The sequence below is a fragment of the Lasioglossum baleicum genome, chromosome 12 (genome assembly GCF_051020765.1).
Source record: "Lasioglossum baleicum chromosome 12, iyLasBale1, whole genome shotgun sequence".
Taxonomy (NCBI): Eukaryota; Metazoa; Arthropoda; class Insecta; order Hymenoptera; family Halictidae; genus Lasioglossum; species Lasioglossum baleicum.
The window spans coordinates 5290285-5306718 of record NC_134940.1 but is presented as its reverse complement, the minus strand read 5'-3'; the positions used below and the strand labels follow the sequence as shown (position 1 = coordinate 5306718).

General features: G+C 40.1%; 2 protein-coding genes across 8 annotated transcripts in view; one reads left to right on the top strand and one right to left on the bottom strand.

Annotated features, from left to right (window-relative positions):
* Positions 1 to 5425, top strand: LOC143214219 (cytochrome b5). Of its 5 annotated transcripts, none has more exons than XM_076434961.1 (3): positions 1 to 308; positions 848 to 1077; positions 3489 to 5425. In XM_076434961.1, exons 2-3 carry the CDS (start codon positions 1049 to 1051, stop codon positions 3967 to 3969), a joined length of 510 nt encoding a protein of 169 aa, XP_076291076.1. In that variant the 5' UTR covers positions 1 to 308; positions 848 to 1048; the 3' UTR covers positions 3970 to 5425. The 5 variants fall into 5 exon arrangements, with proteins under 5 accessions (XP_076291076.1, XP_076291079.1, XP_076291080.1 ...); XM_076434964.1 differs by having other exon boundaries at positions 10 to 308; positions 848 to 930; XM_076434963.1 differs by lacking the exon at positions 1 to 308 and adding an exon at positions 2168 to 2213 and having other exon boundaries at positions 1012 to 1077.
* LOC143214218 (uncharacterized) overlaps positions 4885 to 16434 on the bottom strand; it is an 86040-nt gene continuing 74490 nt past the window's right edge. For all 3 annotated transcript variants that reach the window (XM_076434959.1, XM_076434957.1, XM_076434960.1), the window contains exons 4-5: positions 12680 to 13023; positions 4885 to 11096 (exon numbers count right to left, since the gene is read on the bottom strand). In XM_076434959.1, coding sequence (XP_076291074.1) covers positions 10967 to 11096; positions 12680 to 13023 — 474 coding nt within the window. In that variant the 3' untranslated portion in view covers positions 4885 to 10966. The remainder of the gene's footprint in view (positions 11097 to 12679; positions 13024 to 16434) is intronic.

Here is a 16434-nt window from a genome sequence, read left to right as displayed (position 1 = left end):
ATGAAAGCGTAAACAAACAACAAAACCGTCCGACGAGAGTGCCGGAGCGGTGAGTCGAAGATTCGCCACAGTATCGATCCAATCCTCTCCTATTAACAGTCGTCACCGAAAAAAAGAATAATTACTCTAATTACTCGACAGCCAGTGAATTACTTCGTTAAACTCAAAGTGAATTTTTTTTGCGGTTTTTTTGCGAATAGTGAGAACAATTTCCATTCGCGTTACATAAGAGGTACAATTATTGGGAAAGCCTGCTTGGTCAGCAGAAAGGAGGCCAATTTTTCAATTCGTCGTGCGAGAGTATACAGGTTAGTTATCAAGTAATTTGTTTCACATTTTTATGATTAGATCTATGTATTTAGCTTGACTCGGACGAGAGAATCATTATACTGGCAACAATGATCGCGTTCTCTGTCAGGCGCGAGACAGTTGTTAGTTAGACGGACGGGCAATTACTTAACTGCGATAAGTATAATTACGAAACGATTACACAATGTGGAGTGCACGATACGTGCCATCGTTGACCTAAATCCGAAATGAAAGAAGGCTGATTTTATATTGGTGTGACTGTGGGTTTAATTGACCGTGAGCTGCCTAATGTATGTACGATCAAGTATAAATTGTTCAATCTATAGACATACTGCAAAAGGAAAAGAGCAAAAAAAAAATTAACATTGATACAAGCATAAATTGTAAGTGAAGAAAATTTAATTCAAATTGAAAAATTGCTTTGAAGTAAAATTAGATCGAACCAGTGCGCCGACAACATCATTACATCTTTTATCAACAATTATACGATCGATAAAAAAGGGACATTTATAAATTTTAAGGTTCACTTGATTTTTAGAAACACGAATCTGCTGTAGAACGCTGCAATTCACTAACAGCGTTGAGAAGAACACCTTGCAGAGACGCATCGGGTTTCAACCGGTAATGGAATTATTTTCCGTTCCCCTACTAGAGAAATTGATTTCGTGTTACCTGTGCACGGCTGCTCGCTATGTCTGTTCAGTAAGATCGCGGTTAGGCGACTGTCGGTTCGTAGGAAATGGAAAACTGCACCGGGAACGAACAAAAGTAATCATTCGTTGGTTTTTTTTCGAATCTCCTGTTATTTTCTGGCGAACTTGATCCAGTGAGACACCGTGAAACCATCGATTCGACGGTGTTAATAACACAATCACAGAGTGCGACACAGATGGTCAAATTGCGTGCAAATTGCAACATCGTGCATTCCGCATCGGAGAAGCTCTACTTATCGGTCGTTGATAACGTCTCTTATCGATTTTCCTCAATTTCGTGACTAATTATCCCGGAGTCAAGTGTCAAGTAAACGTTCGATCGGACGAGAAAGATATCGAGCATCGATTCAGTAATTAACTTCCCTGCAATTAGCCAGTTCCTGATTACACAGTTTTCGTAAACACGTTATGGACATACTCCCGATAGGCACCTTGTGCAATTGTTGTTATTCGTAAAATAATGCATTGTTGTTCGCTTATTTGCATGACTCTTTTCTTCGATGATTATGCACCAGTGTAAATATTGTGCTTCCTTCGCCTTCTTCGAGAATAATAAGACATTTGAACGTGCAGAAACGTTGAAAAGAATTTATATCGCTGTTCCATATCGTTGCTGCTATTTTTGTTTTGTGTCGACATGTTTTCAATGCGTTTATTGGTAGCTAACTTATATGTACTCCGGGACAAAAAGATAGCACATCGTCTATTTTTTCCTCATTTGGTACAGTAAACGGAAGAAAATGAATATTTTAATATGTTAACACCTTCTGTCATGCCTGTATGTATAATGTACTGAATATCATCGACAATATTCACTCTAACAGAATTCTAGCAATGAAAACGTAAATATTCTGGTTTGCAAGCGGGACAAAATGATAGCACAAGTAGCAGATTTACGCTTCTCAGTTGTGTAGAAGTTACTTAAGGGCAAACATTTATTGCAAATCGCAATTGATAAAGTAAAATTTTATAAAAGAACATACTAAAGTATTAAGAATAGATCGTGGAAAGAAACTAAGTGATCGTGAAATACATACGATGTTGAAGTTAAAGGAAGATCAATATTGAATTACACAAATATCAAAAGTTGTAAATGCAAGCCGAAAAGTAATTATAAACTTGTTAAAACATTTTGAAAATTACAGCGAAAGTTCTGGATCGAATTCGAGGATGACTGCAAAACAAGTCGCAGTAAGTGTTGGTGAAAACACTCGCGTAAAGAATGTACGTCGTGTTTTACAAAAATGCAAGCATTTAGCGCGAACAAAATTCCAGAAGAAACCTTGGCTAAAGAAGGAACATAAAGCGTTCCGCTAACAATTTGCCGAAAGCATATAAACATCAGAACAAAATGGCGAAGAATCATATTTACTGACGAAAAAAGATTTCATCTGGATGGTCCAGACGGCCTAGGTTATTACTATCATGATTTGAGTGAAGAACAGCAATTTTTAAGCCGTCGCCAAATGGAAGGCGGCTGTGTGATAATTTGAGCCGATATTGGATATTGGGGGTAAAACAGAAATCGAATTTATAAAAGGACGAATGAATAGTGAACGGTATATTGAAATGATAAATGAACAACTAAACACTTATGCTGTAAGAATTGCTGCAAATAAATACATTTTACAACAGGATAATGCCGCACTCCACGCGACGAAAGCGGTCAAGAAATACTTTTCTTAAAAAATTATTCGTGTTTTGGAGCGGCGAACAAGATCTCCGATCTCAACATTATTGAAAATTGTTGAGGACATTTTACTAGAGCCGTGTACCAAAATGGCAGTCAATTCCAAAATATTAACGATTGAAAACAGTGCATTTTGGACGAATGGGAGAATATTAGCCAAAACAGTATTAAAAAATTGTATAAATCTTTACCAAACCGAATGATTGAAGTCATTGGATGCAAAGGAGGTCCTACAAAATATTGAGCATTGATTTCCACTCATTAATTGTGTTATATTTCAAGTTTTTTGTTAAGTGTGCTATCATTTTGTCCATCTATATTTCGTTAATAATTCTACTCCTTTAAATAAAAATAGATAAGTTAACGAAGCTCCGTTTCATTTCATTCATATATCGCTGCTCCGGAAGTATAATGACGCAACTGTAAAATTTTGTGAAATTGACTTTATTTTGTTGGCAGGCCCAAAAATGATTTACTAGATGTTTGTAAATCGACATAATGTAAATCGAGGCTGGTATTTATTATTTTATAAATTGAAATAGCTTATAAATGTTGCAATAATAACCCACAATGTTTATAAACTACTCTCATAGAAGAATTAAACCGAATCTGCAATTTTTGCAGTTGTGTCATTATACTTCCGGAGCAGCGATATGTTAAAGATGCACATTTTGAAAATATGTGTATAAAAAAATTGAATTTATAATGTTTAATAAAAAGAAATTAAACATAACTTGCATCAGTGGATAACCATCCCCGTAATTTTCTGCTTGCAGAACCAGCGACAGCGATTCGAAAGATATGGATCTCTTAAGCATAACGGGATGGATGGAAGGACCGATCGGTCTTCTGAACTCGACGCCATCGGAGAACAATTATCTGAATTTGAGCGAAGAGCAGACAGTCGAGAGGGTGCTGATTCAGATCACAGAGGAAACTACGAAAACCTCCATAGAAAAGGAGCAGGAGAACCTGAAGACGATCAATTTGAACGAGGTAGCCTGGCACGACACTGCCGATAGCTGTTGGATCGTGGTCCACGACTTCGTATACGACTGCACGGATTTCTTGAAGAATCATCCTGGCGGAGCAGACGTGATTCTCGAATACGCTGGCAGAGACGCCACTCTGGCTTTCATCGGGACTGGTCACTCGAAAGCTGCTCGATTGAGCATGGAGAGGTATCTGATCGGCGAACTTCCGCCGGAAGAGAGGATCTTCCGCATTCCCAACGGCCTCAAGATCGCCGGATTTTAATTACTGCATCGATGCAGCAGTGAAAGACTGATCTATTGGTCCACCGAGTGTCTCGTGACTGAACTTTGGACACCATTGGTACTATCCGTCCTTTGAGACTTTAATCATATTTTAGTCCGGTAATTTTTAATCTACAACTTTGGAGCCACGTGCTTAACATTTAAGTCCGATTTCCTCTCTTTCCGATTCGAGGAAGTTTGCTTCGCCAGCTGTTCAGAAATTAAGGATTTCCTTATTGCAGTCCTTTCGCGTGCTGATTTGAATGCATTATTCAAATGCTTCAGTGAAATCGCACTGTGGCTTTGGTATGATTATATATTGTCCATTATGTAAATATATAAATGAATTCCGTAGCCGATTTAAAAGTGGATTTCGACTTCATTGAGTGGATGCGAACGTCGACCCAATTCAATTTATAGAATGTAAATGGAGTAATTGATGGGCTTGTGTACAAGTTGCTTATTGATTTCCTCTCGGAGCGTACTGTACGAGAGATACGGGTCATTGTGGACATAGTAAATCTGTTTTCGGGAACATCGTCCTAATTGAACCGACCCGCGGATGTCGGAAACCGTCTGGGTTATCGCGAGAGGTCCGTCATTCTTTAATTAGACACCGTGAAATTAGATACATACGGTGTCTGCGGTCTCAAACTGAGGTATTTAAGTCACGCGTTCCGGATCGCTTTACATCATTCCGTTTGCGTGTACTTTTTGCCCTCGTTTTGCACCGCGATCCCTTATTTTTAATCTCGTCAATGTGCATCAACCAAACCATACATAATACTGCAGTGGTTCGAAAATTCATATTTCATTTGCTGCAATTTTCCAAAAAAATTTTCCTGTTATTGCGGAACGAAAACTGTTGGAGAATTTCGACGAATCGGAGATCGCAAGGAGGCGAGGATCAGACGAGGATTTTACACCGGTACAGTATATTTCTTGGTCCTCTAAACATTCATAATATACACAACATACAATATGACATAGCAATTCAGCTTTTTAGTTTCTCGTTAATGCGTAACCGACAGAACGTTACAATTAGTTTCTCGCGAACGTGTTCACGCTCTTCTCTCTCCTCTCTCTCTCTCTTTCTCTCTCGTTTTTTTCCGCTTCTTTATTCCCCCATCGTTTTCGCCATGGTACAGCTAGAACGTGTGTCATTGTGCTCGACAGCAGGAAATAGTTATCGACATCCACGGAAAAATAAATACGAGGTACACGACGACGACGATGAGAAAAATATTTCTATGTCCAGAGTAATGCATCTACAAGTACGATCGTAGTTTTCTCCGTTCATTCTCTCATGCACACATTTTCATTCTCGCTTTCTCTGTCACTTTCTCTCTCTCTCTCTCTTCGTCTCTGGCATTCTTTTGTTTTTCTTTTCTTCTTTATCATTATTATTATTTTTACCAGCTACGCCTTTCAATCAACCTCGCACAAAATATGGAAAACACTTTTTCCGCCGGTGACATTTCTGTTACACAATCGCGTCGGATACAATTATTAATACTCCATTGAACGCATTCGCAATCAGTCGCTATTGCAATTAATTCGAACTGAAACAACTCGTTTGAACGTTCGACAAATGGTCGATCGTGTCGAACGGAAATACGTGTCTCGCAAACAACGCGTTTCAATTATTCCGTTTTCTTTATATTTGTTTTCTTCTTTTCATTTTGTAAAAGCGAACACGGAGTACACGTATATTTGCGTCTTGCGACTCCCACGCGGAAAACACTCGTGGAAAGGATGCTACAGATTTTAGAAATTTCGCGCTCTTTGGCAGTCCGGGATACACCACACACACACACCTATCACGCGATCGTTTACGATGGATCTCTCTCTCTCTCACGATCCGATTCTTCTTTGTAATATACATGTTTCTTGTTAGATTTATTATCCGCGTCGTTTTAACGATCGACCGTGTGCGCTTAGACGTACGTCAGCTCGCATACTGATTTTCCTGTCGCTGTCATTCCTCCTCTGACACAGGTCACTGCCTAATCTGCTGCCGTAAACGTTCCACAAAATTTAAGCAATTTATTTCATCGAGGGAAACTTAATTCTTACACTAGAACAACCATTTCTTTCTTCACAATGATTGAAACTATACAAACGCTTCTTTATTCGAGTAGACGTTACCGTAAAAATCGTACGAAGTCTGAATAAATTCAATTTTCATTTCGATCGTAAAAGAATATTTATCGTTCAAGCTTAACGCTCGTTGGTCTAGTGCCAAGATTTATAGCATCGATTGTTGCTTCGCTATGGACTTTATTCCGGTTCGAATGTGTTACGTTCGCTGCAAAAATGAAGTAGATTAAACTAGATAAAAATGCTCTGGTTGATAGCGGACAGGAGAATCACGCGTGTGTCGCATCGGCGTGGAAACTCGGCATCGGATTCGCTAACATTAGATTGTTTAAACACAACGAGCACCGCGAATCCTAATCTACACGACTCATTTTCCTCGTAACATTAATATACATATATGTATATATATATATACTGTCTGATTTCGACTTGATCCTAACGCTTAGAAAACATAATATCGTTTCGGTGGTTCATAATCAGCGTAGAGTGAACCGATTTAAATCGTGGTTCCTCGATCTACAATCATTTTAACGATCGATCAGTGCGTTTAGATGCTTTTATATTTCCGCCTCTCGATCGAGGAACCATTTCAATCATTTCACAGAGTTCGAAAAGTGTGTCGATACCACTAACAACAATGAAAAGACGACGAGCGCGATTGATAATGACGTCACGAATTATTTTAGCGGGTCGCAATCAATTTTTCCGCTGTTTCCCGTTCAGAAATAAATAACAGCCATTATATTGTTCGCGGAAGTGATGCATAGAGAATCATTTTCGGTAATGTTCCTGCAATGTTACCGATGTCCATTCATTTCTCAAGGTTCCACAGCTTGGAAATACCATTGCGAATTATTCGTACCGCTGTGGAACAGCGTTTCCCATCGTTGCAGATAGGAAAAGCTCGATTCGGAGTTCGCACAGATCAAGTGTACTTTATACTTTATACTCTCCTCGAAATAATGGTAACCATTATATGTATACAGCCACGAGTCCTTGACGAGTATCGTACATCCATCTCGTACAGTTAAACGATTGGAAGTGACATTTATGCGAGAGTCGAGAGCCTCGATCCGAATTCGCAGAATACTGTTCTGGAATTTTCAAAGGAACAGGTGTCTCTTTGAACGAATGGAATCGTTCGCGTTGCTCCTGCGCAGGAGATTTGAACGCGCGCGTAGGCGAGCGCTCACGCTTCAGGTCGCTGATGCCGTTATTCTCGAATTGTCGTTCACTGGACGAACAATGCTGGTTGTGTTCTCGAAGGTGAAGGATTTTCGAAGGCGAGATTCACTTTTTCATTCAGTCAAACAAACAGTTCTACGCGTAATATTAATGATAATAAAATTTCCCTCCCCGAATCTCGAAAATTCGCGAACAGCATTCCGCAAAAACGATCGAGCGCAATAATCGATTTACAGTGACGCGTATGCTCGGCGGCACAACTGTATAATCTCTAATCGACGAATTCTCTGCCATCTAATTACACTTAAATCGGAACAATTTGTAACTCTACAGCTCTACACGCTTAACACGCTTCTGTATTTTTTTTTATGTCGTTTTACATTTTTTTTTTTTAATTCGTTTCTGCATTAAAACACCGACTTTACACGCTACTTTCTGTTTTGTATGTCGTTAGGACAGCCTATACGTAGTCGTTACTTAATTAAACGCATCCTCCTCCTATCGTCCAATACGGTACGTCGAGTGGCTCGATAATTGTACACGGTTAATTGCTGCGGTGACCATTAAAATTATGGTTACTCCTAAAATAGAGACGCGGCGTTCTGGGAGAGAGGGAGGGCGTGTTTCGTAGTGTGTTGGGAGCGAAACACGAAGCAACGATTCGTGTAGAAAAATTGATGACTCGATTCTTAATTGAATTGCCGGCGCATGGCTCGCTCGGCTCGTCGGGATACTCGGATAATCAGTGTCTCGTTAATTCGCGAGTTGCGCCGGAACACCAGTTGTCCGGACATCGATCGATTCTAGCTGTTTAATTAGAGGTTCTTACTCTTACTCCCGCGTGCGCCAGCGGGAGACAATGTAATTATCGAATTGGAGATCATTGGCCGAACCTGAAACCGGAAAATCAGAGGGAAAATGTAAATCACAGGGGCGAAGGTAAAAATATTTAGAAAACACGTTCGGATATGTTTAAAAATATAAAATACGCTGGAATTATAAACCACGGGAAAATGAGATCGAAAATATAATGACTGAAAGCAAGATAAATGCAAAATAAAAATTGTCTGTGCATCGATTGCAAGAAATAGAAATTAAATTGAATATTAATTCTTCTTTTAACGATTTTAATAGAGGAAACATATATTGACATCTTCATTTTTTTTTTTTAAATTCTTCAACAATTTTGAATCTCATGTTCTCAATTTTGCTATAAATGCATAAAAATCTAATAATGACAGAGAATTTATTCGCAGCTTCAGAAATTTCATTCGTTTCTTGTCTTTGACGAAATAATTGTTGCTTACTAGACAGGATGAAATTATGAGTCTGTAAAATCTGCCTGCGGTTCACATTTTTGGAATTTGGGGATGAGGGTTGCTCGACGCCCATCCCCGCGTCTCTTCGTCTAGTTAATTAGACGTATATACAGTAGGACAATGAAGATTATCTCGTACCCCTACTCGCTATAGGAATATCTATCTCCCTCCGTGTCTCCCGTAAAACACCCATGCTTTTTTAGATAGTACGATAGGCTAGGACATACTATGACATTCGTTCGTATGAAACGTTACAGTGACAAAAATAAAAATTTCATACCTGCGCGTCTACAGAATGAAATCCGCTCATCTCGTTCCGATCGCTGGAAACGATAGGGTTTCGACAAAGTCCAAAAAAACCGAAAGAACGCCTTCCTCTCTGAACAAGCCAGTAAACTCAGGAAGAAATGAACTTTGTGCGAAGGGTAGATTCGATCGCGTTAAAAGAATTTTAAAGTGTACATTTGTTTGGCTTATTAAAATAATTAAAGAAAGAAAGTGATCCGGCTCTTATTTCGCGAACATCGATTGCAGAAACTTTTTCTTTTGCATAAAGATTCGCAGTCTATTATACGCTCGTAGTGAACACAGAGCACGGCCTCAATTATTTTCTGTTCTTGATTTACTTCGAGAATGATTTCTCTGTATTTTTATGGATTTTCCTGGAAGCGTTCCGTCGGAAAAATGTTTCTTTGATTGTCATGTTAAAGAAACCACGAATCTGCCACGAGAGTCGTGGTGATCGTGTGGAGCAATCGATCGATATCAAAGAAGGGGTTGGGATTGAAAATATTGAGACCGGGGATCGTTCAGAGAAACGGAAAGAATATGAAAACGGTACTATGCAAGGAAATTGTACTTCTACGTACGATTCGATGCGATCACTAGCACTCGTCAGCGTAACATTACACATTCCGTCGTAAAAATGATAGAAGATCGAATGGATCGAGACTAACGCTGTCTGAGTTACTGCGCGAGTCGATTATACGGAACATTATAATTAATCGTTAATTAATTATAATTAATCATATGTACAGATCGATCGTACAAAAAACCGAGTCTCTATCGAGTCGCGTTCGATTATCGGCGACAAGAAAGCTGGGACGCTTCGCGCCGAGAAATTAGGCCCAAACTATAGTCTGACGCACAGTTAGGCTAAAACGTCTCCGTACACTCTTCAAAATACGGCGGACCTTTTTAAAAATACTACGTACAATGTTTATATTTATATTCGTAACTTTTCTTTCTCGTTTCTTACAGATTTCTACAACTTGCTTGACCGAGGAATAATCACGAAATGGAAAAGATGCCGAAGAAAAAGAGTTTCAATATTTTCTTCGAAATTGTGTGTGATTGGTCGCACAGTGAAATCGTTTTACATTCTTCAAAAAATTGAAATCGTTACTTTTAAAAACGCTATCTTCTTTTAAACAGTGTGTGGAGACATTTTCAACGGACCGTGTATAGGAATAGTTGCATCTCTCGTCCAGCACGGCGAAAAGTAACCAGACTCGAGTAACTGATGTTAACAGACGCAACCCAAACGGGAAATCATCATCCTACGGCGGCGGAATCATCATCCTCCATCTATTCGAATTAGGCGCGCAAAAACCTGGACCAGCCAGGGGCGGACGACCAATAATCATCCTCGGACCGATTAAAATCCTCGCGATAGAATAACCCTAAAGTCTTCGTTCGAAACGAGAACCGTGCTCGACCAATAGTAATCGTCCGAGACAGCGTTCGTTTTCTTCATGTTTGTTAACTCGACGAAAGATTTGTGCGATGTATGATGATCATTTAAAAGCCTACGCTACCGGAAACGGGCCCCGGCGTTTCCGGGACCGTGGGGAAAACGCCGAAAACGATTCGAGAATTAATATCGAAAGCCCTGCCGAATCGATTCCTCTCGGAAAACTTTCGAGAACGCTTGAAAATTTCGCTCTCCTCTCGAGCTTTTTCGATACTAGTCGGTCCCCGACAATCTCTCGAATCGATTCATTTTTCTCGATGAGAATCGGTCGAACGAGGCTTTCATGCATTCATTATAATTAGCATTCGCGCTCGTAGTACCGGCCTGAATATTAATGCGGCCTTCCCGCCGGTGATTAATATTCATTTTCGAATTTGTGTCTCGTTTCGAAATATCGCCCGGTGAACAAATCATCGACAAATTAATTTCCATCTTCTGTCTTTATCGTATCGATTACAAGGATTACGATGATTCTCAAGCGATTCGCCATTTTGCGTGCAACCAGCGTTACTTCGAAAGTCGAGACGATCCGCGACGGGACTTTTCTTCTGATTTTTCGGAAGAGGATCGTTCTTGCTAGAGAGGACAATTTGTCTCGGATCTGTTCCTCTCGTGTTCGTTCTCATCGGGCAATCACGGCCTTACATCAAACTGCATAGCGAGATCCCGTTCTCGAACGCGGACTGCAACGCGGTCGTCTCCATGCAGAATGCACCGTCGTCGTACATCGTCGCCAGTCTCTGCTGTTGCACTCGGCTCTCGCTCTGAGATCTGAAATGTTATAGATTTGTTATAAGCATGTGGCATTTTCTATTTGAACACTTTACCTACCGAAAGCCTATTTATAGGATTTTCAGTAATTCTGCTGTACCAAATGAGTACAGAGGATTATACAACGCAATAGTAAATAGTTTAAATGATGAAAATACAATGAAACGTTTCATTAAAATTCAAGAGGACTTTTATCTTTCCACGCGTTTCATGCTCTAAACGATTATAGTCTGCAGACAATATATTTCGAATTGCCTAGGTTGACTGATATAGATCAAAGTGAATGGATTAGCCCAGTCGTATTCAAACAATTAAACTTTGAAAGAAGTCGAAACCATCCACTTCGAATGGATAACTTAAAGGACTTATTATTAAACGTTGAAACATCAATATACATAACGAAATCTGTTTCTGAAAGTTGAACTATTTAATAATAACTATTACAAATTTCCTTCATTAATAACTGTTATGAGCAATCGAAATAAATTTATCTCGTCGAATAACCGTTATGAGCGATAGAAATAAATTCCTTTTGTCGATAACTGTTAATGAGCGATCGAAATAAATGTATCTCATCGATAACTGTTATGTGCGATCGAAATAAATTTCTCTCATTGATAACATTTAGCAACAAGAGACAAATAGTAAAGACACTCGAGAATGTTGATAGGTACGCAATATTTGTTGTAGCATAAACGATTCGTTACATCGTTTCTACCATAAAACGTCGAAACGTTATCGAATACGAATATCGAAGAGTTGTTGGCAAGAATTACTTTCCGTGAAACGTCGAGCCCCTCTCTTATTTAGCAAACAATAACAGCAATAAACGCAGGATTGTTTTAATAACTGCTGTGAATTATATATTTACCAGCAATACACACGAATTCATATTACAATACAATAAATATTATTAAAACGCTTGATACATGTTAAGCCACAATATGAAGCGTATTTTATGCGTAATGAAGCGTATTAAATGATTCTTCTCTCATCGGTAACTGTTATGAGCGATCGAAATGAACTTCTCTCATTGATAACATTTACCAACAAGAGAAAAATGTTTCGGTTACTCATAATCCTTATCTGTAACCAAACGATTCTAGGCGACGAAATACTTTTTATTCTATGACTTTTTTTCTTTTTGATTATAACAGTTACGGAACCTAGTCAAAAACAATAGCATAACGATAGCAGGGAGACAAATAATCGCATGAAATCAATATCTGACATTTCATGTGCACCAACCTAATAATAAACAAGCTGCTGACGACTGTTCCATACATCTGAGAAATGTAGATTTTGGAGCAAGAGAGAAATTGAAGAAAGATGAGAGAGACAAGAACGATTTGTATCTAGAGAAGCAATTTGCCCGAGTCATCGGGGAGCAAGAGTATCCCCGAAATTCACGGAGACCGATGTGTCTGGAACGATAGCACCTGAGACAGCTCGGTGCTCGCGGAGAGTCCCAGAGGTGTCGTAGACACGTGGTCTCGGTGAACGACGACCTAAATTATTTCGCAGCTCGCCAGCTGTCCGTGCAGAACACTGGGTTTTCCCTTTTGGATAGTGTCGAGACTCACCTGGGAGGCATTGCCCTCGCGCGTTGTTGCGTCCTGACCTGCTGCTCCCTGGAGGCTTGCTGGTTCGATAGGTAGCTGCTGTCCCTGAGCACCGCCCCCTGTTGTTGCTGTTGGTGTTGGTGATGGTGATGATGGCCGGTGGTGGACCGATCGTTGCTCTGCGAAAGAGACAGCTGCGCCAGGTATTCCCTGAGCTCCGGTTGACTCGCGAGCAACTCGCGGCGTGTTTGAGCTGACAGTGTCGTTGTCGTCGAATCCGACCATGGTGGTGGGGGTGTGTGAGATCGAGACAGCATGGCGTACTTGTGGTACAGGTATTCCTCGTAGGTCGGCGGCAGCCCCGACTGAAAGCACACGAACAATTTCCTGTAGGACAGTGTTTACCAACCTTTTTTGTGCCATGCCCCACCTAAGCCCTTCTAAAATTCCTATGCCCCCTATGTAACATATACATAATTTTTAATATTCAAAAATTGAATTGTTCAATGAAGAAACTTAAATGATAGAGGTTTTAGGGAGAAATCACTAGGAAATTGTTGAGGAAACACAGTTCTCTAAAAGTAGAAAAACAGTACTAAAAATTCATGTACGAAATAACTTCAATGGAAGATTTTTCTATATTATTTTAATTATTAATAATTATTTATTGTTTAGATTTAGCAAGATCCTTGCGCTTGATGCTTGCTGCAAAGAGATTTTATGTTAGTTTCCAATTTAGTTAGCATCAGTCTCAAGTCTCCCCGTTGTGTTATATTCAGCCGATTAATTTTCTTAGCAGCAAATCATTTATGGCACTAAATCCACATTTAGCTATTTAGCTAGAAGATGGAAACGGTAACAATCGTTTTCTTGCACATTTGGTTGAATTTCGATATTTGATTACTTTATAAATTAATCTCTGGACGTGTCCATTTCCGAATTGCCCCACTTAACAATCAAATTGCCCCTCTGTGGGGCGTGGGCTTCACTTTGGGAAACACGGATGTAGGAGTTATGGGCAGGTTTTGTGCCTTTGATTAATTTTGATCAATTTCGTGAAAGTCTTTCGTGAAAGTCTAGAAGAATGAAGAAAGCAATCATCGGTACCTAGTACCTACCACTATAATTGCAATCAGGGAGCGTCAGAGCAGTTTGCAGTTGCAGAGCGATTTTCAACTTTAATAACGGATTTATTCGAATCCGCTTAAATCAATTTTTATCAATATTATTCCTGCTTCCCACAATCAAGGCAGAACAATTTCATTTTGCATAAAGATCCGCAGTCTAGTAATCACACAGCTGAATGAAATCTCGAGTCAAGAGAGCAATCAACGGTAGGTAGAACTACTATGATTGCAATTAGGGAACGTCAGAGCAGTTTGCAGTTGCAGAGCGATTTTCAACAAATTTAATGACGGACTTATCCGAATCCGCTTAAATCTCGAGTCAAGAAATGTCTATCGGTTCGGAACGATTTCAGACTAATCTACCATTGCGATTCCCTACTGAGCAAGATTCGTGCGATTAAACGGAAGCGATCCGCGTACGAGTGCAAATTGGATATGAGGGCATTAAGCACGATAAGTCTCGGGGCCGAAATTACGTAACGGAGAAACAGAAGTAATTTATCAGCTTTAAGCCTCCGATAATCGTAGCTCAACTAGAAAGAGAGAGCCAGAGAGAGAGAGAGAAAGAGAGAGAGAGAGAGAGCGAGGGTGCGCAGATTTTCGAGTAGAATCGAGGTTCTGCGGTGAGCTGCTCGCTGTTTACCGGGCGGCAAATTGCAGAAAAGTTTCCGAGGACGGGTTTGAACTCGAGCCAATTGTTTGGAGAGCAAAAACGGTGCTCGGCGTCGAGACGCCGACGCGTCTTCCTCTTTTCCTTTTCTGGCTGCGCATAGTCGCCGGAGAACTTCTGATTCATGGATGTTTCTCTCCTCTCCTCTCTCCACTCCTCTCAGCCGTTCTTGCATGAAAAATATCCCTGAACTTCGCGATCAAATTTCGCTCCGTGAACGGCTAATACATATTTCCATTTTAATCCAATATCCCGCGGATAAACTTGAATTCGCGCGAGCATCTGCAACCTATTCGTTACCCGTCGAAAATATTTCACTGGAACGTGATACCGAGCGATGGAAAGCGAGTGAAAGTTAATAAAAATCATTTTAAAAAACGTTTGGCTTTACTCCGATTATTTATTAAATGAATTTAACCACAGCACGGGGCTCGGCCAATTTTTTCTTTCCCGCGACGAGGTATATCGGTAGATTTCATGCATTTATGACGAAACGAATTGGTACTGCAAAATTCTGGAAATATTAAAGACACTCGAGAATGTTGAAACGCGACATTTTTTTGTAGCATAAACGATTCGTTACATCGTTTCTACCATAAAACGTTTCGTATCGAATAGTTGTTGGCAAGAATTACTTTCCGTGAAACGTCGACGATTTCCGTGAAACGCAGGATTGTTTTAATAACTGCTGTGAATTATAACGAATTCGTATTGCGATACAATTTTATTATTAAAACGCTTGATACATGTTAAGCGACAATATGAAGCGTATCTTTATTAATATGCGATATTTCAGAAACCCAGTTGCAGAGTAGAAAATATTTTAACTTCAACAAAAAGTACTCCGACCCGTTTATTAAACGTTATTAAATAAATGTTACACGGCTCAGTCAGAAATCCTACGAAACACGCGGGTGACTAACGAGTATTTAAACGTGCAAACGAATTGAATTTATCAATCGAAATATCCGTAAACATTATTAAACCGTCCCGAACACGCTGAGCAACGCTCCATGCATTCCCCGGGGAAAATTAGTCTTAAAATGAATTTACACACTACCACCTTACGGGACGCAAATGGTTTAACTGTAATTATACCTAGCAGATGCTAAAATAATTTTTAATTAAATATTGCAAAGCCAGAGCGCTCACGAAACGTTGATAAACAAGGTTACACGAGCCGTAGAGTAACTCCCACGAAGTCTGCATAAATCATGGAAAACATTTAGGTGCTCTGGTGCCTTTGCGCGGTATCGGCTGAGCAACGATAAATTGTAATTAATTAAAGACACGCGTTACCGTGGTAAATCGATTGCCGTAATAATTTACAAGTCTCGCGCTCGCGAGGTGCGAGAGATGCACCGAGAAATATGGAACACCCGAGATAATGAAGTTTGATATCCGTTGGAAGTGGAGCCGAAAAAGTCGATGGTCGGATTCGATCAGCTCGAAAATCGCGGGCGCGCTCAAAGTCACGATTGCGCGAGCAAAATTTTTCGGCGCGGGACGAGAGGGAGTGGGGAAATTTTCGTCCAACTAATAAATGAATTGCACGGTTTAATTAAAACGCGCGAACGGCGACGTGCTGGGCCCCGGTAATTGATCCCGTTGCTCGGCAAAGTAGAACAGACTTAGTTTACTCTCCCGCGTGACGTTTAATTTCGCGACGCGATTTAGATGCAGCCAATTAAATGCGCCCGGCAACTGTATCGAGTTCTACAATTTAGATAGACCGAGTGGAAGATGCTTGAAATTCGAGGAGCCCGTCATTCCGCGAACGCCGAACGTTCTGCAGAAACGTAGCACACAATCTTGGATATTACCCGAGCATCATCGGACTACTAATTTCAGTGAATTACTAATTACTAAGTACAGTAAGTCCTCGACATTATTTTAAGGATTATGTCTAAAAAGAATTATCGAATGGTATAAAATTTTGGAAGCTGTCTGGTTAATCCGAGTGGATCGGCGTCGAGTAT

What these genes read in the sequence shown, in the direction of transcription:
- LOC143214219 (XM_076434961.1), top strand. Translation starts at nt 1,049, where the DNA reads ATGGAAAACTGCACCGGGAACGAACAAAA. An exon ending in TGCACCGGGAACGAACAAAA is followed by an intron (nt 1,078 to 3,488) that starts GTAATCATTCGT and finishes TTCTGCTTGCAG; the next exon opens with AACCAGCGACAGCGATTCGA.